Source organism: Cucurbita pepo, chromosome 9 (assembly GCF_057944985.1).
Source record: "Cucurbita pepo subsp. pepo isolate OVF chromosome 9, ASM5794498v1, whole genome shotgun sequence".
Taxonomy (NCBI): Eukaryota; Viridiplantae; Streptophyta; class Magnoliopsida; order Cucurbitales; family Cucurbitaceae; genus Cucurbita; species Cucurbita pepo.
In genome coordinates this window covers 13,268,183-13,292,414 of record NC_141806.1, presented here as the reverse complement: position 1 = coordinate 13,292,414, position 24,232 = coordinate 13,268,183, and the positions used below count along the sequence as shown (strand labels likewise).

The 24,232-nt window shown below is 38.7% G+C and overlaps 4 protein-coding genes across 6 annotated transcripts; 2 read left to right on the top strand and 2 right to left on the bottom strand.

The window, feature by feature from the left end:
- The first annotated feature begins 2,714 nt into the window (after positions 1–2,714).
- On the top strand, positions 2,715–4,688 carry LOC111802584 (MADS-box transcription factor 6). The gene is made up of 7 exons (XM_023687007.2): positions 2,715–2,940; positions 3,075–3,150; positions 3,905–3,966; positions 4,043–4,142; positions 4,221–4,262; positions 4,347–4,388; positions 4,481–4,688. Exons 1-7 carry the CDS (start codon positions 2,759–2,761, stop codon positions 4,562–4,564), a joined length of 588 nt encoding a protein of 195 aa, XP_023542775.2. The 5' UTR covers positions 2,715–2,758; the 3' UTR covers positions 4,565–4,688.
- Positions 4,689–5,693: 1,005 nt separating this feature from the next.
- Positions 5,694–10,215, bottom strand: LOC111802470 (F-box/LRR-repeat protein At5g63520). Of its 2 annotated transcripts, none has more exons than XM_023686853.2 (10): positions 9,941–10,215; positions 9,715–9,822; positions 9,550–9,642; positions 9,335–9,478; positions 9,160–9,261; positions 9,004–9,043; positions 8,783–8,929; positions 7,147–7,325; positions 6,958–7,076; positions 5,694–6,463 (listed from the first exon to the last, which is right to left on the bottom strand). In XM_023686853.2, exons 1-10 carry the CDS (start codon positions 10,157–10,159, stop codon positions 5,908–5,910), a joined length of 1,707 nt encoding a protein of 568 aa, XP_023542621.2. In that variant the 5' UTR covers positions 10,160–10,215; the 3' UTR covers positions 5,694–5,907. The 2 variants fall into 2 exon arrangements, with proteins under 2 accessions (XP_023542621.2, XP_086983020.1); XM_087126894.1 differs by having other exon boundaries at positions 9,160–9,252.
- A 1,731-nt stretch (positions 10,216–11,946) lies between these two features.
- LOC111802519 (squamosa promoter-binding-like protein 13A) lies at positions 11,947–14,492 on the bottom strand. Its single transcript, XM_023686923.2, has 3 exons — positions 13,840–14,492; positions 13,445–13,578; positions 11,947–12,711 (listed from the first exon to the last, which is right to left on the bottom strand). Exons 1-3 carry the CDS (start codon positions 14,256–14,258, stop codon positions 12,056–12,058), a joined length of 1,209 nt encoding a protein of 402 aa, XP_023542691.2. The 5' UTR covers positions 14,259–14,492; the 3' UTR covers positions 11,947–12,055.
- Positions 14,493–20,068: 5,576 nt separating this feature from the next.
- Positions 20,069–23,961, top strand: LOC111802542 (SUMO-activating enzyme subunit 1B-1). Of its 2 annotated transcripts, none has more exons than XM_023686949.2 (11): positions 20,069–20,229; positions 20,394–20,490; positions 20,571–20,622; positions 20,736–20,931; positions 21,089–21,168; positions 21,267–21,383; positions 21,836–21,886; positions 22,860–22,926; positions 23,198–23,301; positions 23,388–23,492; positions 23,567–23,961. In XM_023686949.2, the coding sequence occupies exons 2-11, from the start codon at positions 20,408–20,410 to the stop codon at positions 23,672–23,674; spliced, it is 963 nt and encodes a 320-aa protein (XP_023542717.1). In that variant the 5' UTR covers positions 20,069–20,229; positions 20,394–20,407; the 3' UTR covers positions 23,675–23,961. The 2 variants fall into 2 exon arrangements, with proteins under 2 accessions (XP_023542717.1, XP_023542718.1); XM_023686950.2 differs by having other exon boundaries at positions 20,076–20,229; positions 20,306–20,490.
- Positions 23,962–24,232: the final 271 nt, after the last annotated feature.

The following is a 24,232-nucleotide window of genomic DNA, read 5'->3' as shown; positions in this document are numbered from 1 at the left end:
ATCTTCGTACATTCTAAGCTAACCCATTTTGGCATTTTCAAATAATTATATGCTTTTTTTGTGTGTGAATATTATTTTTTTATTATATGCCACATCAATTCTTAGCTTGGTTGTCATAATTTGAGCTTATAATAAAAATGCTCCAAATTTTATGTTCTCATAAAGTAGAGGACACTTGTCGATCCGTTATTGGACAATTTCTTAATTCATGACAGATATTCGACAATTTTAATAATCTTTGCATATGTCCCATCAAATATAAGTCTATATTACCCATAATTTTCTTCTTTACACTCATTTTTTTTTATTGGATTTGAATTTATTCGAAACAAAGATAAGATAAAGACTAATAATGTGTGGAAAATGATAAATTATTTAATCATAGCCCTCGATAATAATATGAAACATAATATTCTGCTAAAAAAGGAAATATAAATAGGATTGAAAGTTATGAAGTCTCAATTAAAAATGTTCGTTTAATCTATCTTGGCTTGTATGTTCAATCGTTATCGATTTTAGCCGACTTGCATCTACACTTGGCCAAGTTATACAACTCAATGTTGTCGTCGCATCTCATCTTGTCATCATCTTGATTCCCAACAACATGGCTCACGCATCGTGATGTCATTCCAAGTCTTAAGGACGGCTTCAACCATCGTAGCTTGCTCTATCAAGAATAAGCCCATGTGTCAATCATATCGCCAGGGCATCCTAGACATCCAGGTTATATCGTGGCACAAACCCTCTTGTGTCCTTACACAACCACTTACTGACTCTATACTGAATAGTGAGTGCATATACTACCTCCGACACATGGCTGGAGGCGTAATATCGGAGCACTCGTGTCGTCTGATATTGTCCTTGAAAAACCCATTTCAGAGGAAGTCGCTCGAGACGATCGTCTTGCAACGCTCACCCACGTTGTGATAAACATATGTGCCACAAGATAGCTCGCTTAGGCTAAAAGGTCTCAGGGTGACAGAGACTTGACACCATACCTCCTTATAGTCTATTTTGAGACATTTTCTCATGTTTTTTTGGAGTAGACATGATTTTGGCAAGTGGTTATACAGTCCCTAAAGCATCGGTTGGGTGTCCGACCTTTCATCTTTTATATTGACGGACTTAACTTCAGAGTCACATATCAAAACTTTGACTTTTGAGGTTATGACTTAGGACCCTACTCGACCTTCTCCAACCTTACTTATGCCTCAACTTGGCTTTAATGCACACTCTTCTTAGTATATATCGTCCTCCTCGGTCGCATCATAACACTCGTGTGATCGGATAGGCGTCAGACAGTCACCACATTATCGGTCTGCATGTGGGATCACAACTTACTGTCTTCATAATATAATCATGACATTTTCTCCCACTTAAACTGGTCATCCTCTTTGACGTACTCAGTGACACAATAACATCGTATTGGATTGCGACACGTGGCGCTCCAAATGAATAGATAAAGACACTTAACGGCCCACATACTTTATGTAATATTTGAATTGGAACCGCATAGCCCAATCAAAATTCGTAACGTTCGGATTTCTTTTTGAAGAAAAAATGAAAAAAAAAAAAAAAAAAAAAAAAAAAAGTTGATCTAGTGGGATTGAATTTACATTTTTTATTTTGTGGTCTAATTTCGATGATGGGTTGAGCCATCACATCATATGATCATGACGTGTCACTCTTTCATTCGCTCTCGTAAAAGCTCATACATATTACTAATTTTAGTAAACTAATGATATTGGATTTATTTTAAAAAAATAAATTATTAATTATACATTGCTATTTCGATTCCATTATAAAATATTTTATCGGATATTATCTTTATTGGTACGAAAATTTTTGAAAAAAAAATTAATTTAATTCAAAATATATCAGATTAATAGGGTTTTTCAGATCATCGAATCTTTTTAAACGTCTCTAAATCTAATTTAAAATTAGGTGGAACGAGTATATATTCTATTATCTTCATCAGTATGATGAGAATATTAGAGAATAAAGAATAATAATTATTCTTCTCCTTTACTATGATTCGATACGAGAATTTGATAGGTTGACGTCAATTTTGTTATAATTTAAATAAAATATTAAATAAATTTGCATAACCATAATTTAATTTTTATTTTCTTGGAAAGTAATTATAAGAGATATTACATCAAATTCCCATCAAATAATTTATATTACAATTTTAATTTAATCATTTATCAACTCGATAATAAAATATTTTATTTAGAATTATTTAAAAAAAAAATTAAAAATTTATTTTTTAAAAAGTATTATCCAACCAGTTAATATATATATATATACCATCAAATAATTTATATTACAATTTTTAATAAAATATTTTATTTAGAATTATTTAAAACTTTTAAATAATTTATTTTAAAAAAATTATTATCCAACCAGTCAATATATATATATATATATATTATTAGGTTAGAAAATGAAACGGTGTCGTATCATACAATCAATCTCATCTTCGAATCATATAATTTCCTGTCTTTGTGGCGCGGTCAATTTTCATTATTTATTTTATTTATATTTTATTATTATTATATATTATTAAACGCCGCCAAATTTAAACCATGTATTTTATTTTTATTTTTTATTTATTTTAATGCGCTATATATATATATATATATATATATATATATATATATATAAATAAATATAAATATATGAAGGAAACTTAATTCTCTGAGCCTCATAGTTTTATCTATTTTTGTAATAAAAAAAAAATAATAATAAAAAGAAAATGGGAAGAGGCAAAGTTGAGGTGAAGAGAATTGAAAATCCGACAAGTCGGCAAGTGAGCTTCTCGAAACGTCGGAATGGCGTTTTGAAGAAAGCTTATGAGCTGGCCGTTCTCTGCGACGCCGAGGTCGCCGTCGTCATCTTCTCCCCCTCCGGCAAGGCCTACCAGTTCTCCAGCCATGAGTTCCTACTTCTTTTTCTCTTTTTTTTTTTATTTATTTATATATTTATATATTTATATTTCCGAGCTTTATTATTAGATACAAAATTGAAATATATTTACGCTTGGTGTGTGTTTTGGTTTAATTTTGCAACAGCATAGATGGAACCTTAGCTAGGTACAGAAAGTACGTCGGCCAATCACAATTCGACCATCCGCTTTCACGAGCTCTGGTATTTCGTTAGTTAATTGATTCTATATTTTGATTTGGGCTAGGGTTGTTCGAAAAATTCGATGATACAAACAACCGTATGGGTTTCGTTCGAATAGATGAAAGTTTTTATGGGTTACGAGATACTCCTGGAATTCACGACGATGTCTAGGTTTGCATTAGAAATGGTCGATATAGAGAAAAAAAGACCCGACCCAACTCATAAGTGCCCTGTATAGTTTGAAAAATGTTGAGTTTAAGAGTTTAAAGTCCTAGAAACTTGACCCAACCCAACTCATAAACGTCCTATATAATTTGAGAAATGTTGTGTTTAAGAGCTTAAAGCCCTAGAAATCCAACCCGACCCAACTCATAAACGCCCTGTATAATTTGAGAAATGTTGAGTTTAAGAGCTTAAAGCCCTAGAAACCCGACCCGAACCAACTCATAAACGCCCTGTATAATTTGAGAAATGTTGAGTTTAAAAGCTTAAAGCCCTACAAATCCAACCCGAACCAACTCATAAACGCCCTGTATAATTTGAGAAATGTTGAATTTAAGAGCTTAAAGCCCTACAAATCCAACCCGACCCAACTCATAAACGCCCTGTATAATTTGAGAAATGTTGAGTTTAAGAGCTTAAAGCCCTACAAATCCAACCCGACCCAACTCATAAACGCCCTGTATAATTTGAGAAATGTTGAGTTTAAGAGCTTAAAGCCTTAAAAACCCGACCCAACCCGACTCATAAATTCATTATTAATATTGAATTGTAGGTTTGGAAGAGCGAGATGGAGGACATGAACAGATCAATAACCAGCTTAGAGGCAAGATTAAGGTACATTTAAATTTAGTTTATAATATTTAACTATTTCACTTTATTAAATAATAATAATAATAATAATAAATTACAGGCATTTTTCTGGTGAGGATCTCGAACCGTTGACAGTTAAGGAGTTAAAACGGTTAGAGAGACAACTAAGCGTCGGAATCGAACGTGTCCGCTCTAAAATGGTAAATCGTAGCTAATAAATCCTTAAATTAAATAATTTAAAAATTTATTAAACACTTTCTAAATTTTATTTTCGACAGAGACGAATTATATCAGAACATACAAATCAGCTCAAGAAGAAGGTAAAATCATCCATTTTACTGCGAGATTCTTATCAGTTATAGTTATAAAAATTAACTGTTGGGTTAAATTAAAATTTACTGCAGTATAAGGGTCTGCAAGAGGAGCATAGCCGTCTGCAGAAGAGAGTAAAAAATTTTCCAAAATTTACCTCTAGAATTAATTTTACCATACTTTTATTTATTATTTATTATTTATTTAATGTTTTATGTATTTTCAGCTGAACCAGCTCAAGGATGTGGCTGACACGACCGCAAGAGTCTCAGATGCTGATGGTGTCTCAGTACTCGAAATGTTTGTATAACTAAATATAAATATAATCTTAATTTCGTCTTTAACAATTATAAAGACGGTATGAGTTCCACGAAAAATATATATGTAACAATTCAAGACCATCGTTGGCGGATGTTATTCTCTTTAGACTTTTCCTTTCGAGCTTCCTTTGAAAATTTTTAAAATAGACGTTTTCATACTCTTATAAATAATGTTTCATTCTTCTCTATAACCGACGTGGGATATTAGAACCCAACCCTTTTAGCATGCTCTTGTCGCTATTCTTTTTGTAGTTCAAGTTTTATTAATAAAAGGACGAGAACCCTAAACTCGAAACCCTAAACTCTGATTTATTGAGAATTTCTTCGACTTATCTTGGAGAATATTTAAAAAAAATATATAATTTTAGAGGGAATTTATAGGTTCTCAGCATATTCAAGCGGATAAGGTTGATACACATTTCGTAAAAATCTAGGTAACTTGTGTCGTAGATAAGATAAAAGTACATATATTCCATATAGAAAAAATAAAAAGAAGATATATTCTTAATTATGAGGTAAAAGTAATATATTCCATCAAGCATTTTTTTATAGGAATAATATGATTGAGGAAAATAAACGTGCTTAAAAAATCTGAGCAGTCTGAGTAAGATAAGTAGATAACGTGATCATGTCATATTTGTTTAGGATTAACATGATCATGTCATGTTTTATTTGTCTAGGATGTGTTGTCTATGGCCGCATGGAACGATCGCCAAAATTATATCTTCGTCAGTCAGGGCTAGAATGCCCCAAAAAATATAGGAAATGTGACTCGTTGTCTATTCTTCCTAGTCAGGTTATATGTTAAATCGTCGTTTATTTGTTTTTGGGTCTATCACATTACTTTCTTTAAAATTATTTTCAATGTATCTCCTCGCTCACATTTTTTTAAACGCTCGAGTATACGCTGATATTGTCCGCAAACTCCAAATTTCACATGGATGATTTGTTTACTGGGTTAGAACAAGTGTCACACAATAATTGTCCAAGAGTGAGTTTGTGACACTGAACGACTAATGGACCATCGGATGTCAAGTTTGGATTCCAAATCCTGCACAGAAGAAAATTGCTATTTATAGTGGCGTTGAAACGATGTGTTGAACGTTTTCCGCTGCAACGTTTGACACAAACATTATAATTTGCAATTATTTTCATAATGAAAATACTTATTCAGTTAAAGACATAATTTACAGAAACCAAAACTAAGACAAACAACCTTAAAGTAAGCTAGGCTACACATTTTTTTGTTCATGTGATAGAACTATAACACATGAAATGGCTATAAGAGTCTCTCTGAGTCTTGATTTTTCACCATGTTCATCAATATGTTCTACTAATTTACTATTCCATCTGTATGAGACATCACTAGATAAACTGTACTATAAACATGCAAGCAACGGTGAATAGAATCCTCGTCCTCGTCGTCCTCGTCATCATCGTTGTCGTCGTCGTAATCATCATCATTATCGTTGTCATCATCGTCGTCGTCGTCGTCATCGTTGTCGTCATCATCTTCCTCCTCCTCCTTCTCCTCCATCCTAATCGACCTAGTAAAGGCCCGACCGATTTCCTTGGCACAGAACACCCCGGCAAACGGAACTCCTGGGAAGTTTTCGGTAAAGGGCGATGTATTGACGTTTGGACGTCCAAAATAGGCCGGTCCTCGACAATGGCAGGAGAAAATGAGGCCACCAAAAACTTGATTCTTCTGGGGGGCAGTGTTAGAATTTGCAGTGGCTCTGGTTATGGGCAGTGGCTTTAGAGTTGCAAGATGTTCCAATGCAATGTAGGAAGAAGAAGAAGCAGTTTGGGAATCTGAATGGTAGAATAAGAAGGAATCTCCTGGCCTGATTCCAACGCCATCCACTACAAAATACTCCTTGTCTCCTCTGTTCAAAATTTGTGGTATTTCAAAGGTATATCTATGTATTAATACTTTAAGATTTTGTAGTTTTTCTCCTATTTTCCCCAAACCCTAGCCCCACCCCTCTCCCTTTCCCTCCACTCCACCACCCATGCCGACACCGACACCGACACCGACACCGTGAGATCATGGAGAGGGAAATGAAACATTGAAGAGTGAAAAAACCTCTCCCTAGCAGGTGCATTTTAAAACCTTGAGAGGAAGCTCGGAAGGGAAAGCCTAAGGAGGACAATATCTGCTTGCGGTGAACTTGGACTATTACAGACACCAACATTAACATCTCTCGATCGTCCAAATTACCAAATAAAAACTAAGCTTACATGGGGCAATTGGCACTACTTAAGGACTTGAACCTGAGTGATCTATCCATGACCGATCTCGGTTCGAGTCCAAGTAGCGGGATGCTGAACTATGAAAACTATTTATAAGACTATCAATTTAGAGATGAAAAGGGCTTACCCTAAGACTTTATACATGGCCAAGGATGTTGAAGGACCCAAGTTTTGTGAACCAATGGTGTGTTCTCTGTTTTGCCTGACCCCAATGAACAGATCAGTTTCCAAATCGTCGTATTCAATCTGCAATTTCAACTTATGAGACACTCAAAACCCAGAAAGTTCACGAAAATAAAGCCAAAAATCCGGGCACCTCTTCCTTGAGAGCCTTTAGGATGGTATGCCCATAAAGGATCTCATCATCTCCTTCCATTAATGCAGAGAGCCACGTGAATCTCGACCCTCTTACTTTTGTGGATGCAGCTCTCAACTCTGGCCCAAAAGGGATTGTTCCAGTCGATGATGTGAAATGGAAACTTGTTTCGCCTAAACCTATCAGCAATGCAGCAGTTCTATAAGAACAATGAACTTTAAAGAGCCAGCTTGAAGCTGATATCAGTATCTGTGAGATCCCACGTCGGTTGTCGGTTGGAGAAGAAAACAAAACATTCTTTGTAAGGTTATGAAACTTCTCCCTAACATATGAGTTTTAGAAACCTTGAAGGAAAACCCAAAAGAAAAAACTCAAAAGATGACAGTATCTGCTAGCGTGCTTGGGTTGTTACAAATGGTATCAGAGCCATACACTGAGCGGTGTGCCAACGAGGACGGGCGGTGTGCCAACGAGGATGCTGGGCACCAAAGGGGGTAGACACCAGGCGGTGTGCCAGCAAGGACCCCAAAGGGGGTGGACACCGGCGGTGTGCCAGCCAGGACCCCAAAGGGGGTGGACACCGGCGGTGTGCCAGCCAGGACCCCAAAGGGGGTGGACACCGGGCGGTGTGCCAGCGAGGACGCTGGGCCCCAAAGGGGGTGGACACCGGGCGGTGTGCCAGCGAGGACGCTGGGCCCCAAAGGGGGTGGACACCGGGCGGTGTGCCAGCGAGGACGCTGGGCCCCAAAGGGGGTGGACACCGGGCGGTGTGCCAGCGAGGACGCTGGGCCCCAAAGGGGGTGGACACCGGGCGGTGTGCCAGCGAGGACGCTGGGCCCCAAAGGGGGTGGACACCAGGCGGTGTGCCAGCGAGGACGCTGGGCCCCAAAGGGGGTGGACACCGGGCGGTGTGCCAGCGAGGACGCTGGGCCCCAAAGGGGGTGGACACCGGGCGGTGTGCCAGCGAGGACGCTGGGCCGCAAAGGGGGTGGACACCGGGCGGTGTGCCAGCGAGGACGCTGGGCCCCAAAGGGGGTGGACACCAGGCGGTGTGCCAGCGAGGACGCTGGGCCCCAAAGGGGGTGGACACCAGGCGGTGTGCCAGCGAGGACGCTGGGCCCCAAAGGGGGTGGACACCAGGCGGTGTGCCAACGAGGACGCTGGGCCCCAAAGGGGGTGGACACCAGGCGGTGTGCCAGCGAGGACGCTGGGCCCCAAAGGGGGTGGACACCAGGCGGTGTGCCAGCGAGGACGCTAGGCCCCAAAGGGGGTGGACACCAGGCGGTGTGCCAGCGAGGACGCTAGGCCCCAAAGGGGGTGGACACCAGGCGGTGTGCCAGCGAGGACGCTAGGCCCCAAAGGGGGTGGACACCAGGCGGTGTGCCAACGAGGACGCTAGGCCCCAAAGGGGGTGGACACCAGGCGGTGTGCCAGCGAGGACGCTAGAGTCCGAAAAAGGGTGGATTGTGAGATTTCAGGCTTGGGAGGAAAATGAAACATTTTTTTTTATAAGGGAGTGGAAACCTCTCCTGGGAGACTCGAAAGGAAAATTCCAAAGAGGACAATGTCTGCTAGACTTAGGCATAGTATCCGAGCCAACTTTCCCAAGACAATCAAAGTAAATGGTTGCTGCTACCTTGAGGCTTGATTTTGTCCCTTGCAAGTACTAAAGCTACAGCATCGAGGGAAACCCCTTCAATACTGTTGATTGTTCTTCTGCTTTTGCTCAAGAAAAAGCCACATGCATCGCCCACAATCACTGTCTCTTCATCCATAGCAGAATCTGAAAGGGAACCAACAATTGTCAAAAAGGATTGAGTAATGGGTAACCTGCAAATTGATTGGCTATCTACTTACCCAGCTTAGCAAGGATGGGTTTAATATCCACAAGATGATCCTGCAACATAATCAGCAGCCATAGAATGCATTTGAAAAACAAGTCAAGAGCTCAAAGATTAGTTCGATTTCGAAAAGTCATTTTTAAGCATTTGAAAAGTCATTTCAACCACTTACTCCAAATAATATGATACAGGAAGGAGATGTGGAATCAGAGACAGAGGCAGTGAAGTCCTTGATATCCATTATAAACTTGTCAACCATGGCTCCTTGAAACACCTGAAAATGGTTCTATTTGTTTGTTCGACATCTATTTTATCCATATTTTCATCGACATTTCTATAGTATTTACCTTGTTCGAACGAGGGAGCGAGATTTCATCGATCTTAAATCCGGGCAGAAACCCGACAGCCAGGACAATGCCTCGATTTCTATTGAAGATTGAATTGTATTCTTGAGTTTCAAGATCATAATCAGCTACTGATTCCCATTTAACCTGTGGATTTTGTTTGTGAAACTCAGCAAAAACGTCTAAATGTGTATAAATGTTTAGGTTAAAGCTCAAACCTCCTTGACTTCATTGGTTAATGCGTCTAAGCCCATTATGCCTCTTGCTGCGTTTGTTATCACAGGAGTTCTTGAGCCCAATTCCTTAGTGATCTAACGAAACCCTAATTAATTAGACCATGAAAGGATACACAATTTGATTAAAATTAGGGATGAGAGAAATACGAGATGGTGAACGGCTTCCAGATTGAACTCCACGCCGATACAGACAATAGCGAAATGCGGCCGAATCGGCTCCGACAGAACTTTCTGAAGGACCTCCTCTACCGCTACCTGCAACCAAATTACACGACAGCCAGAGCAATTGATACATCCGTTCATCGGAAAATCAAACGCCGAGTATTACCAATCAGTAAATTGACGAAAGAAATAAAAGAGGAACAAGGCGAACGTGAAGAGAGGGATTGAGGGACACGGCGGAGGAGAATTTAGGGCGGCAGAGGATCCGATTGCAAACGGAGTTCCATGTTTTACAAACGCAGGCCGCCGATGCGAAGGATCGAGCCGGAAGTCTGCCTAAGATGTTGCGAAGAATGTCGTCGTTCAACGGAGAAATTCCTCCTCCTCCGCCGCCGCCGCCTACTCCCCCTGCTCCGATGACCGTCTCCATTGACAGTGAAACAGCCGCTTAATCTGGACGGTTTTTTCTCTGTTTCTCTTCGTTTCCTGAAAATATTCGGTTCCGTTTTGGCAGATTTATATAGATTTTGGCGTGAGCGGTAGGTGAGACTGAAACGACGGCGTTTCTCACAAATGAATTTAATAATAATAAAATATATAATTAAAAAAAAAAAACTTATAATTTACTTGAATAAATGAAACAAACCAACAGAAAAGTGGGCTCCATTTGGAAACGAAATATGAGCCACACGATTAGAAGATAAAATATGGATCATCAGATCGGACGGAGCTCGTAACTTGATAACGTGTACCTGAAAACATGGGATTTTAATCCCTAAAGAACCGTTTCCTGAATTTCGTCTTTGAGGGGATTCTCTTTGAATTCCAATGTGTTTTGGTCTTTTTCCAATTTTTGCTGATCGCTCCCTAAACTTTGAATTCCAACGTCTTTTGGCCCTTTCCAATTTTTGCTGATTGCTCCAAACTTTTTCTTTAATTCTTTTTTCACCCCTCAACTTTTAAAGAATGTCTAATATATCCTAAAATTTTTATGTTTAAATATACATTAAATTATCTAAAATGTTATTAAACTTTTAAAAGATATTATCTCGAACTTTTAATTTTAATTTTATTTTAATAAAATGTCTGAGATATTTCTAAACTTTTAATTTTATTTTAATAAAATTTATGCACGATGAAATTTAAAATTTTAATTTTGTGTTTAATATATTCATAAATTTTAAATTTTGGATTAAAATTTTATTTTAAAAGTTCACCGACTAAATAGACTAATTTCAACATTTAAAATTAATATATTCACATGTTTTTTTTTTTTTTTTTTACTACAGTAATTAATGTATAGGGGGTTTAAGAATTTACCCAGCCATCATCAAAATTAATCCGAATCTTGTGAGTTGTCATAAAGAAAGTGAAAATAATGAACACAATTATGGATGAAAAGATAGAAAAAGAGAAGCAAAATGATAGCAAAAGTAAGCCCAAGAAAAAAGAAAAGAAAAAAAAGCATTCTTGATTCTTGGTGAAAAACGAAAATTTAAATTTTAAATTTTATAATCGCGTTAAAATTTCTCGTATTTTAAAATTGTAAGGTTGACGACTAGATGTAATGGATCAAGGTGGACAATATCTACTAGCGGTGGACTTAGACGGTTACAAATGGTATCAGAGCCAGACACTGAGTGGTGGGCTAGCAAGGACGTTGGTGGATTGTGAGATTTCTCATCCCTTGTGAGATCTCACATCACGTGGAAAGGGAAACAAATTATTTCTTATAAGGGTGTGGAAACTTCCCTAGTAAACCGGGCGTGTGCCAACGAGAACGCTGAATCCCAAGGAGATGGATTGTGAGATCCTACCTCGATTGAAAAAGGGGAACAAAACATTTTTTTTATAAGGGTGTGAAAACCTCTCCCTAGTAGACCGAGCGGTGTGCCAACATCGTGGATGGTAAGATCCAACATCCCTTGCAAAATTGAACAAAGCATTTCCAATAAGGGTAGATCGTGATATCTCACATCTTTCAAAATGGGAACGAAACACTCGTTATAAATGTATAGAACCCATACGCGTTTTAAAATCATGAAGCTGACGACAATATCTTAAACCCTAAAAACTCTAAACCCTACATCCAGATATAGAGCGTCCTATCCGATCATATGTCATGTATGTTATGTTAAGTCAATGTGCTAACGACAACGAAGTCTCGATCGACTACCATACTTTGAAAGTGTTGAATTGGACAAACTTAACATCTTCAATTATACCGAATAAATTGAAATCATATAAACCAAAACTAAAGCGGTGAAACTTACGAAATTCAAATAGTGTTTTGAAGAACATACTAATAAAAATTGGTGTTAAAATTCTACTCCCAATGAAATGGGAGGGTGGAAGGGGATTCATTTCCAGCATTCTCGGAGGCAATTCCAAAGATCCCGGGGAAATTAAGGGCCCCTCCATGATTGTCGGAATCAGAATTCTCATAACTGTTATGGCTATGGTGGTGGTGGTGGTGGTGGTTGTTCAATGGCTGCAGCAGAGAAACGGCGGCGCTCCGCTGATGCTGTTCGATTCTGCTCAAATCCAAATGCCCAGAAGAACCACTCTCCGCCTGCTGCGGCTGCGGCTGCTGCTGTGGCTGATGATCAGTCTGAGCCTGTGGTGATGACAGAAGAGAGAGAGCACAATCTGATTCACTAACGCCAATTCTGAACCTGTCATAAATCATCTTGTTTCTTTCCCCGCCGCCGCCTCCGCCGCCGTTTTCTGACAGGGTATTCATGGACCGGAGGAGGGGTTGACATGTTGTTGTCGGGCCGCCGTGCATGAAGGCCAGTGTTTGCGCCGTTTTGTAGTTGTTGCTGTGGTCGGATTGTTCCACAAACAGGCTCTGTTTTTCGAGGAAATTTAGTTGTTGGTCCCTGTGAAGGGCGGCTGTCTCTCCGGTGGAGGACCAGCCGTGGCTGCTCACGGTGGTCGATGGGTAAACTTGTGCGCTTGTATATGGCAACAAGTGAGAACCTGCAAGAATTAAACACATTAAGATCGGTTAAGATTGGTTCTAAAACACGTCTAGTAGATAGAAGTTTTCATGCCCAAAGAATGATTACTTCCACTCTTCAACCGAGGTGGGATCTTAGAATTCACACCCTTAGGCGCCCACAATCCTCACTAACACATAGCCCGGTTATTAGCTCTGATACCATTTGTATCCTCTCTCCAACCAAGGTGGGATCTTAGAATCCACATCCTTGAGCGCCCACAATACTCACTGACTAACCTTAATATCATTTGTAAGAGCTCAAACCCACACTAGTAAATATTGTGTTTTTGGGCTTTTACTTGGGCTTTTACTTCAGTGCTTCAATTTTGAAATGCGTTTACTATGGAGAGATTTCTACACCCTTATGGATGCTTAGTTCTCCTCTACAACCGAGGTGTGATCTCACAATCCACTCCTTTGGGCGCACACAATTCACTCCTTGGGCGTTGGTAGCACACACGTTCGGTGACTAGTTTTGATATCATTTGTAATGACTTAAGTCTACTGTCAGCAAATATTATCCTCTTTGGACTTTCTCTTTAGTGTTTCGGTTTTAAAACGCGTCTACTAAAGATAATTTTTCACACACTTTTAAGAAATCTTCGTTCCCCTATCCAACAAACGTGTGATCGAGAACTAAAACCCAACAAAATCTAGCCATTTCTTATGAAAACTTGGTAGCTTCCTTCAAAAGGGTAAGAAAAATCCAACCTTGATGATACGAGAAAGGCCCAGCAGATCGAGGCAAGAGGTCAGTCTGAGGCTTCCTCCGACGGCGGTTGTGGCCATCCAGTCGTTTCCGACAGCTCCTTTTTCCCTCATCAAATTCCTCGAGTGAATGAAACCTATAATAAGACAACAACAAAAAAAACAGAGCAAACAGGAATTCAATAACACCTAAGCCTTTAAAACGACCAAAATCCAGTCCACTTTTAAGCTCTCTAAGAAGAACAGAGCACTCAAAACCGCTGCAAATTCCACAAAACCTCAGCTGATTGGTCAACACAAAGCACAAAAAACAGTTCCTGGGAGCTTTTCAACAAGAATAGAATAATGGGTAGTGCTCAAAAGTTGTGGACAGAGAACAAAAACACCAACAAAGTTACCTGCTACACTGCTGACAGAACCTCTGTTTCAGGCCACCAATGGTAACCTGAGGAGTCTTAGAATGCAGCTCACAAACCTTATGACGGCGGTGGTAATCCCGACAGTTGCTTAGATCTGAATTGCAGCCATCAACAAGGCAAGAAACTGGTTGACTCCCGGCATTGTTAGCTCCTCGAGCTCTCTTCGATGATCCTGAGGTTGATGATGCCATTTTCTCAACCTCTGTCTCTGCAAAAACTGTGTTCCAAGAAGATTGGAACTTGGAAGTTCCCAAAAAGGTGGAGATTGGGGGGAAGAAGAGAGTAAAAATGAAAGGGAAAGAGGGAGCTGAATGAAGGGAAAGAAGGTGTTCCCAAACAAGTGTAGCAGAAGTGAATTGGTTTGTTCTTTCCACTTCATTCACTGACATAGATTCCATTAAATCCCAATAAAGTGGGGTGTCAAGGGAGCAAAAGAAAAGGGGTGGATGGCCATGGCGTTAAGGAAATAAAGAAAGAACTTGTGGGTTAAGACTTAAGACACTTACCCAATCACATGCTGGCCAGGCTAAAAATACGCCTATCAGGAAGGGTGTCATTCTTGGTCTGGTTTAAAGCATTCAAGGGCAACAAAAGAGGAGCTTGAGAAAAAGGTAAGGATGATGATAATGTGGAGGCGGCTGTGTGTGTTTATGGTAATAGGCAACTACTAAGTGCTTCAATGCTTGGTTTAGCTTTGGATTAAGTAATGGCCACCCTTTTTTTCACATTCAATCCCACCGCCAGTAGATATTGTCCGTTTTGGTTCCTTATGTATCGTCGTTAGCTTCACAGTTTTAAAACGAGTCTGTTAGGGAGAGGTTTCCACACTCTTATAAGGAATGCTTCGTTCTCCGCTTTAACTGATGTAGGATCTCACAATCCACCCTCCCAGTGTCTTCGTTGGCATACCGTCCAGTGTCTAGCTCTGATATCATTTATAACAGCCAAAGCCCATCACTAACAGACATTGTCCGCTTTGACCTATTACGTATCGTCGCACGATTTTCAAACGCGTCTGTTAGGGAGAGGTTTCCACACCCTTATAAGGGATGCTTCGTTTCTCTCTTTAACCGATGTGAGATCTCACAATCTACACTCCCAGCGTCTTCGTTGACATACTGTCTAGTGTCTAGCTCTGATATCATTTATAACAGCCAAAGCCCACCACTAACAGACATTGTCCACTTTGACCTATTACGTATCACCGCATGATTTTCAAACGCGTCTGTTAGGGAGAGGTTTCCACACCTTTGTAAGAGATGCTTCGTTTCTCTTTTTAACTGATGTGGGATCTCACAATCCACCCTCCCAATGTCTTCATTGGCATACCGTCCAGTGTCTAGCTCTGATATCATTTATAACATCTCCGCTTTAACTGATGTAGGATCTCACAATCCACCCTCCCAGTGTTTTCGTTGGCATACCGTCCAATGTCTAGCTCTGATATCATTTATAACAGCCAAAGCCCACCACTAACAGACATTGTTCGCTTTGACTTATTACGTATCGTCGCACGATTTTCAAACGCGTCTGTTAGGGAGAGGTTTCCACACCCTTATAAGGGATGCTTCGTTTCTCTCTTTAACCGATGTGGGATCTCACAATCCACCCTCCCAGCGTCTTCGTTGGCATACCGTCTAGTGTCTAGCTCTCATATCATTTATAACAGCAAAAGCCCACCACTAACCAACATTGTTCGCTTTGATCTATTACGTATCGCCGCACGATTTTCAAACGCGTCTGTTAGGGAGAGGTTTCCACACCCTTATAAGGGATGCTTCGTTTCTCTCTTTAACTGATATGGGATCTTACAATCCACCCCCCTTGGAAGCCTAGTGTCGTCGCTAGCACACCGCCCAGTGTCTGGCTCTGATTCCATTTATAACAGTCTAAGCCCACTGCTAGTAAACATTGTCTATTTTGGCTTGTTACATATGATCGTCAGCCTCACGATTTTAAAACACATATGTTAGGGAGATATTTCCACACGCTTATAAGGAATGTGTCCTCCTCTCCAACCGATGTGGGATCTCACATAAGGCATCATCGATCAAAACCTTGGTCTCTCAGCTTTCTAAACCTAATGACAAAAAAAGCCTTGGGTATAGATTCAGTGGTGATGAATCGGACTTGTAGCTTAGAGGATCATAGCACGTGGATATAATCTAATGTGTTACGCGTTTGAACTCCTTGCTCGTAACCAATCGAAAAACCAACCATGATAAGAAAAATTTTAGGACGTGTTTAGATAGTGACAGCTTAGAACAATTAAGAACACGTAGCTATGAACCACCGTGTCAGGGTTCGAATATGTTGTCGAGTACAAGAACCATCGGCTGTTATTATTAGGGTTTACGTTCGTATTTGATTTTTTTTAATTGATGTAAATGTAGATGGAATGATGCAATGCATTATTAAATTGCCATAAGTTTTAGTGGTCCTAGCTAAGTCATGGGATCCCTAGCCATAGGAGACCTTTGCAAGTTCAAATTTTGGAAGCTTTTAATCCAAACAAAATTCACCTGTCCACAAACCATCTAACATAGAGACACAAACCAAATCATTAAGAACGAAGAAGCAAACACATGTTTAAAATGCGTCGATCAATACGTGTGCAAGCCCACGAACCTACCTTTGAAAGAAGACACGAGAGATCCATTAAGGCTCATATTTCTAGAAGAAGCAAAACGAGCACCTCGAGACTTAGAAACTGAGCCAATGAGGGTATCGACTACTAGGAAGAAAAAGACTCGATCGACTTCTATAAAAACGAGACACTCTTATTTACAATATGCAACCTAAATTCAGCTCAACTCGACATGACTTCATGCACGTTACTATTACCTTAACCACTCGAGTGTTGGATTGAGCTGGTCTTTCTTTTATAGGACAGCTCGAACTACCTACGAGGTCACTGATCAAATTTCTCCATTAACCCGTCAGATTAATGATTTTGAGGCGATAATTAGTGATTTATTTTTTAATTAAAAATAAAAATTATTTTATGAATAATTACGTAGACCCACCAAAATCTTCTTTTGTGGTCCGAGGAAAGATTGAGTGGGGTTTTTAGCTTTGGCCTCAAAATCTCCGAAAATGTAAATTTCCACTTTTACCCCTTCCCTCTGCTTTTTTTTTCCTGACATTTTTTTGTCGGCACGTGCCAATTGCAGTGGCAGATTCTGTAATAAAGTTCATTATTCGAGGTTATATTTGGAACATTAATTACAAACTGTTGTTTCATTATCTAATTATCTCTGTCCACGTATCGGAGAGGCTAAGACAGGCACGTGTCCCTCCATCCTTAGCTTGTCCTTATACTTTTACCTTTTTGCCTATTTTGGTCCCTATTTATTTTAATTTTTAATATAAAATTAATAGATTTAATGAAAAATATTTTAATATAAAATTATGTCGATGTTTCAATAAAGTTAATTCGTATAACATCGTGTTGAAATTATGATACTAAAATAGACGTTTCGATTACTTAAGGGTCGAGATTAGCTTCGCTAAGTTGAAGATATAGATGTATATGAATTAGGTAAAAAAATGAAGAAAATCAGGCCGAACAATAAATACTAGCGGCCAACGGCATGCATGGTGTCACGGTCATGCTTGTCCAAGACGTGTTGCCTATGACCACATGTTGAATGTCTCGGTCGTACTTGTCCAAGACGTGTTGTTCATGGTCGCATGCCCGTTCCAAAACCCTTTTACATAGTTTCATCTTAGATAAGCCTCTACTATTTCATGTTGTGTCAATACGGAGGTGTATGACCGTTCACCAAAATCATGTCTACACTCATCAGGGTTAAAATGCCCCAAAATGTACTATAGGGGGATTATGATTAATTATCGCTTCTTCCTACCTGGGTTATATGCTATCAAAGCCGTTGATGTCTAATAACTTTTAGCTTATAACATTGTCTTCTTTCAAATTGTTTCCGACGTATTTTCTCGCTCACGTTTTCTAAAACATTTTTCTCAACCGTGACTCAAGGCTCGAGCATACCCTGACATGGTCCAAAAAGTCCAAGTTTCTCATGCCTGACTTATTCGCTAGGTTAGAACAAGTGTCGCATATTCTCCTTCGTGAGGTCAACCCCATGACTTCCACCTTTGCTTTGCTGTACACACTCGATCCTTCTAGGGTTTTCTCGGCAATTGTGTTTGTGATTTTCCGTGCTGCAACTTCACCCATAACAAATTTGATGTTTCTCAATAATTCCATTATCAAGTTAAATTACAAATTTGCCCTTAAACTCGAACATTCATGTCTTACAAATACTTCAACATTAAAAAACATCCAGTCGATGGGTCATTTTCCAAGTCAATTCTATCAAGTTGTTCGTCTCCTTCTCAACTCAAGATATTGTCCAGCTCTCGAGTTAAATTGTAACACAATAATTTTAAAATAAAAAGATTTGAAATATATAAAATATTATGACATTAAAAAAATGAAAAAAAAAAAAATTAGGTTAGCACAAAAAGAAGGGAACTTATAGAGGAAAAGGACCTGATGTTGTTGCAGCTTTCTTTGTTAATAATTGTAGGGAAAAACTCGGACCAACCGAACCGAGTCGAGCCGAGTTTAGACCGAGTTAGATTTTGAAGTTGACACGTGCGAGAGAAGCGTGTGGGAAAATTGGTTACGCTGGTGGGTGGGGCGGCCACGTAATTGGTTCTCAACCTGTCACCAATTTCTGAACACCGTACCAACGCAACATGCAAACCTGTCGGAAATTTCTTTTTTTAATTTTAATTTTTTTAAAAATATTATTTAAAATTTTAAAATTTTAAATAAATGTATGGGTTTGATGAAGTAGTCATCATGTGAACGACTGACACATAAACAGTTCTCTTCCTCCATTGATTCATTTATAGCGACATTTTTTTTTTTCCCTTCAAAATTTACGGTTATTTATTTATTTATTTATCATTGTTTTATAAATGTTGTTGTCCCATAAATGGTAAGCTATGAATTACAATAATAATAATAATAATAATTTAAAAAATACCCAAAATAGCCTTCGACTCGTTGAATTGAATCTTTTTCGACTTTATTTATATTTGAGTAAAAGAGAGGTACGTGAATGAACCAATGTGGCATTCAAATGAGAGCGATCCTAATGATAAGATGTTTAATAACAACAAGGTACATCGTCATTTTCGTCATTTTCGGTGGCTCAATTTTTCTAGATGCATGTGAGTGAGGACAATTATGTGATTGTAAGAGTCCAAGCCCATGACTAGCAACTATAGGAAAATGGGTATGCTAGGAAGAGATTTCCACGTCTTTATAAAGAATGCTTCATTCTCATCTTCAACCGATGTGGGATCTCACAATCCCCCCTCATTTGAGGCCCAGCGAACTTCTTGGCACACCATCCGTTGTCTGACCCTGATACCATTTGTAATAGCTAGAGCCCACCACTAGCGGATATTGTTTTATTTTGGGTTTTCCTTTCGGGCTTCCCCTCAAGAGTTTTTAAAACGTGTCTGCTAGGGATAAGTTTCCACACATTTTTAAAAGTATAGTTCGTTCCAATCTCAAACTGATGTATGATCTCACAATCCACCCCTTTTCTAGGCCCAGCGTCCTTGCTAGCACTCGTTTCCCTCTCAAATCTTGCAATATGACCATATCACAGAGGATGTATAGAAACACCGAGACCATCAAGTATCGGATTCAAATATTACCTATAGAAGGCTTGAGAATTTATAAAGTGGGCTGCATCTAAAAAGCCCAATATACCACTAAGGCCCATAAGGTTTCATTTTACACAAATAAATGGGCTCACTTTTAAAAACAAAATTCATTAATAACTTTTTAAACTTTTTTAAAAATTAAAAAAATATATATCTTTAAATTTTTAAAAAAAATTAAAAAAATATTCGTGTCACATTTTAAAAATATCAATAAACTTTAAAAAATAATATTAAAATATTTAGAGATAATTTATGAGGTGTCCTTGTCTGGACAATATTAAATTTTAAAATGATATGAATATTATTTTAAAATTTTGATAAATATTTTTTAAATATAATATTAACAAGAGTATTTTTAATTTTCTTTTAAAAAATGAAAACTAATTAAGATGAATGTTTGAAGATATATATAGTTTTTTTTTTTTTTTTTTTTTTTTTTTTTTTTTTTTTTTTTTTTTTTTTTTGCAAATTATTGGATGGAATTGAAAATTTAGGATTTAATTTTTAATTTTAAAAGGAGACTTTTCTTTTGATTCTTTGGATTTTGAAAGCCGCAGAAATCGGTCGCCTTCTTCGCCGGACGGCTGGTTTGATCGTCGTCTCGACAGTGGAAGAGTGAGGGAACTCATAATCTTTGCTTCGCCATAGTCTTCAATTTCGGTAGGAATCGAACTTACTTTTTCACTATCACTGATTAATACACTCGCAGTGAAGCTCTGTTTCCCTCCCTTAGCAGATATACACCGCATGCTGCACAATTTCATAGACATGCTCACAATCCTTACTCCTAACAAAAATTACTGCTGAATCCTTGTGTGGTGCAGTTCGAAGTGAAGAAATGGACGGAGAGGAGTTGACGGAGCAGGAAACTCAATTGTACGATCGCCAGATTAGGGTTTGGGGCGCGGATGCACAGAGGAGGTATGTGAACTCTCGCATATTGATTTGAATGCGATTTTTTTTCAGTTTCTTGTTAATTTCTTTGTGGATTTGGCTCGCAGGCTTAGCAAAGCTCACGTTCTAGTGTGTGGAATCAAAGGGTCTGTTGCTGAGGTAACATTTAGTTGTTAATTGAGCTGAGTCCTGGCCTTTTATTTTGTATAGATTCAAATTGGATTTTGATTAGACGTGCTTGTTCTTCAATATCTATCTCTATGGATTGTTAGTTTTGCAAGAATATCGTTCTTGCTGGGATTGGTAGTTTGACATTGGTGGATAATCGGTTGGTGACTGAAGAAGCACTTTCTGCTAATTTTCTATTACCTCCTGATGAGGGGGTTTTTGCTGGGAAAACTGTTGCTGAGCTTTGCTGTGATTCTTTGAAAGATTTCAATCCTATGGTACGAGTTTCGGTCGACAAAGGTATTACTTTGTTTCTTAAACTTGTAAATAATGTTGTTGTGGTTACAGATTCCATAAATTTAGTTATCAATGATTATATTGAGCATCCATTCTTGAGCTCTAGCCTTTAATTTTATAAACCCCTGATATAGTTAAGTTCAAATTCCTGTCCTCTTAGGTGAATTGTCGAGCTTTGATGAAGAGTTTTTGAAGACGTTTGATGTTATTGTCGTTAGTTGTTGCTCCCTTGCTGAAAAAGTAATAGCAAAGGCTTCTCCTTCCTCTTTGCATTGTTCATAAATTTTCATGGGGATTTCATTTTTGACATGTTTTCTAATGTTTTAAACTTATTGTAGAAATCAGTCAATGAGAAATGCCGGAACTTACCAAAGCGCATATCGTTTTATACTGTTGATTGTAGAGATTCCTGTGGTGAAATATTTGTTGATCTACAACAGTATACATATGCAAAGGTGACAAATCAAAATACATTATTATTCTACATTTTATTTGTGAGATCTCACATCGGTTGGAGAGGAGAACGAAACATTCTTTATAAGGGTGTGGAAACCTCTCCCTAGTAGACGCATTTTAACAACCTTGAGGGGAAGCTCGAAAGGGAAAGCCAAAAAAGGATAATATCTGCTAATGGTGGGTTTGGGCCGTTTCATTATTTGTTTTAGATCTCAAGCTATACGTGTTTGATTTCTTCTATATTTTTATGATTGTACTGCATTTTGTTGTCCCTGCTAATGTCAGTCGGGGGCGTTTGTTTGTAGTTGGCATGGGATGTTAAATTCGTTCTCCGGGTTTAGTTCATCTCAGAGATTCCTGTTGGTCACTTGTTCTGTGAAGTTGGCGCTGACATTTCTTCTTTCGGCATAAATTCATGAATAATGTTCATGTCCTTCCATTTTCTTGACAGAAAAAACTTGAGGACACTGTCGAATGCCAACTATCATATCCAAGCTTTGAGGTATACGTTATTCTATCATGTTGATTATGGAACACTCAGTTTTTTGCTTTTTTCTTTTTAAATCTTCAGTAATATATTCATCCGAATCCTGATTTTCCACTGGCACACCCACATGCATGCTTATACAAGTGTGGATTACTTTCTTTCTGATCTGTCTTTCTTTTCTAGCCTTCAACTTGCTATCCCTCATATTTATCTGCCAATTAATGATCAGAATAAAGAAACTCACGCAAGTATTGTTAACCTTTTCCTTTTGAGTTACTGACCATTTCTGCCCTGCTTGCATTTTGTGGCAAGAAATCTGTCGAGGCATTTATGCAATTAAGCTTGTGAGATCCCACATAGGTTGGAGAGGGGAACAAAACATTCCTTATAAGGGTGTGAAAACCTCTCCCTAACAGACGTTTTTTAAAATCTTGAGGGGAAGTCCAAATAGGACAATATATGCTAGCGGTGAGCTTGGGCTGTTACAAATGATATCAGAGCTAGACACCGGGCGGTGTGCCAACGAGGACGCTAGGCCCCCAATGGGAGCATTGTGAGATCCCACATCGGTTGGAGAGGGGAACGAAGCATTCCTTACAAGGGTGTGGAAACCTCTCCCTAACAGACGTGTTTTAAAATCTTGAGGAGAAGTCCAAAGAGGACAATATTTGCTAGCGGTGGGCTTGGGCTGTTCATTGGTGCTTTGGATGTCAACTGTGGAGATGGAGCAAACACAGAGTTGGAGGGAGCTCATTTCTATATATATATATGTAAATGACTGATGTTGTTAGTTTACATGGTACTCATTGTTTAAGCTCCTTTCTGTGGTGGGCTGTTTCCTTTGGTATTGTCCGTGTGCATTCTTGCCTTTGTTTGTCCTAATGGGTTGTCTCTTCTTCTTCCTCTCTCTCTCTTTTTTGTGCGTGTAAAAGATGTACATCGTACTCATTTTCGTCACGACTTGCATTTGTTGATCCTCTTACTGCAGGAAGCAATTTCAGTACCCTGGAAAGCACATCCCAGAAGAGTTTCAAAGCTATTTTATGCATTGAGAGGTGCTCTAAATCATACTTGTGTGAATAAATAAGCAGTGAATTTATTTATTTATACTTTATAGACTTGGATGAACGTTATGAGGGGAAATAGTTCTTCCACTGAGCATATAGAACTTATGTCTGCTAGGCTCCTCTATGACATAGAATCAAAGACGGTGATCTTTGTTCTATACTCGAGTTGAATTCAATCATCTTTATATCGTTGATCCATTGTTTCCTCATGTATTTCAATGTCCCGACAATAGTAACAGCGGTTTTCTCATGGATGCAGTCATAGAAAAGTTCGAAGAGGCCGAGGGACGAAATCCAGGAGAGACTACAATATCCGATCTTCCTGGGGTTTTGAAGTTGAAAAAGGAGCTCTGTGAGTCACAGGTAGAGTTCAAGGAATACGTTTTTTTTCGTGTTTTGTCGTTTACCAGTAGCATTCATTCTTACTTTATCAGTAACACATGTTGCAGTCACTGAATGAAGCTCATATTCCCAACGCCCTCCTAGAGAGATTGGTGACAAATTCAAAGGAATTTCCTCCTGTTTGTGCTATCATTGGAGGAATTCTTGGACAGGTGCGTTTATTAGTTGGATCTCTTGAAACCTATGAATTGCATCAGTTATTTACATCAATTATTCCCATTCTTAGGAAGTAATTAAAGCTATTTCTGGAAAAGGAGACCCTCTCAAGAATTTTTTCTACTTCGATGCTGTTGATGGGAAAGGTGTCATAGAGGACATATCTAGCAAGCCATAACACTTGATGCTTATCGACCAAGTAGGAGCTACCAGATGTGGGCAATTGGTGAAGATTTTTAACCTTTTGAACTAACTTTTATAGATTTTAATTTTGACTGAATTGAAAATTTTAATGTTTGATTGGATTTGCTAGAAGTTGGTTGAAAATGGGCTTCGATCGAAATAGAAATCAATGGTATATTTAGCTCGTTTCGATGTCGACACGGCACAAAGTTAGGTTTGAATGCCAAAGATGGTAACTCTCGATCTAAATCTCGATATTGATATGAATGTGAATTTAGCTCTTGTTATTGTTCTTGCAAATATGACCAAAGTCACACACGAAAACACTAATTTAGTTCGTTTTCTTCTATAATGACACTCATCCAACCTCGTGTTTGATGATGGCCACTGTTGATTCTTGTTGATATCATATTTCTAATGATTGATTATCGACTAAACTCGACATGCAAAAATTCATTTAATTTCATGTTGTATTGCCTTGCTATAGTATTCTAGTTGTATGACTATTAGGCCTATCAGATCTGAATCACTTCAATATGTACTGTAAGAAGAT

What these genes read in the sequence shown, in the direction of transcription:
- LOC111802584 (XM_023687007.2), top strand. Translation starts at nt 2,759, where the DNA reads ATGGGAAGAGGCAAAGTTGAGGTGAAGAGAATTGAAAATCCGACAAGT. An exon ending in ATCCGCTTTCACGAGCTCTG is followed by an intron (nt 3,151 to 3,904) that starts GTATTTCGTTAG and finishes ATTGAATTGTAG; the next exon opens with GTTTGGAAGAGCGAGATGGA. An exon ending in AGCTTAGAGGCAAGATTAAG is followed by an intron (nt 3,967 to 4,042) that starts GTACATTTAAAT and finishes AATAAATTACAG; the next exon opens with GCATTTTTCTGGTGAGGATC.
- LOC111802470 (XM_023686853.2), bottom strand. Translation starts at nt 10,159, where the DNA reads ATGGAGACGGTCATCGGAGCAGGGGGAGTAGGCGGCGGCGGCGGAGGA. An exon ending in TGGAAGCCGTTCACCATCTC is followed by an intron (nt 9,643 to 9,714) that starts GTATTTCTCTCA and finishes GGGTTTCGTTAG; the next exon opens with ATCACTAAGGAATTGGGCTC. An exon ending in ACCCATCCTTGCTAAGCTGG is followed by an intron (nt 8,930 to 9,003) that starts GTAAGTAGATAG and finishes GTTCCCTTTCAG; the next exon opens with ATTCTGCTATGGATGAAGAG.
- LOC111802519 (XM_023686923.2), bottom strand. Translation starts at nt 14,258, where the DNA reads ATGGAATCTATGTCAGTGAATGAAGTGGAAAGAACAAACCAATTCACT. An exon ending in TTCTGTCAGCAGTGTAGCAG is followed by an intron (nt 13,579 to 13,839) that starts GTAACTTTGTTG and finishes GTCTTATTATAG; the next exon opens with GTTTCATTCACTCGAGGAAT. An exon ending in GCCTTTCTCGTATCATCAAG is followed by an intron (nt 12,712 to 13,444) that starts GTTGGATTTTTC and finishes TAATTCTTGCAG; the next exon opens with GTTCTCACTTGTTGCCATAT.
- LOC111802542 (XM_023686949.2), top strand. Translation starts at nt 20,408, where the DNA reads ATGGACGGAGAGGAGTTGACGGAGCAGGAAACTCAATTGTACGATCGC. An exon ending in GTTGCTCCCTTGCTGAAAAA is followed by an intron (nt 21,169 to 21,266) that starts GTAATAGCAAAG and finishes AACTTATTGTAG; the next exon opens with AAATCAGTCAATGAGAAATG. An exon ending in GCTATTTTATGCATTGAGAG is followed by an intron (nt 22,927 to 23,197) that starts GTGCTCTAAATC and finishes TCATGGATGCAG; the next exon opens with TCATAGAAAAGTTCGAAGAG.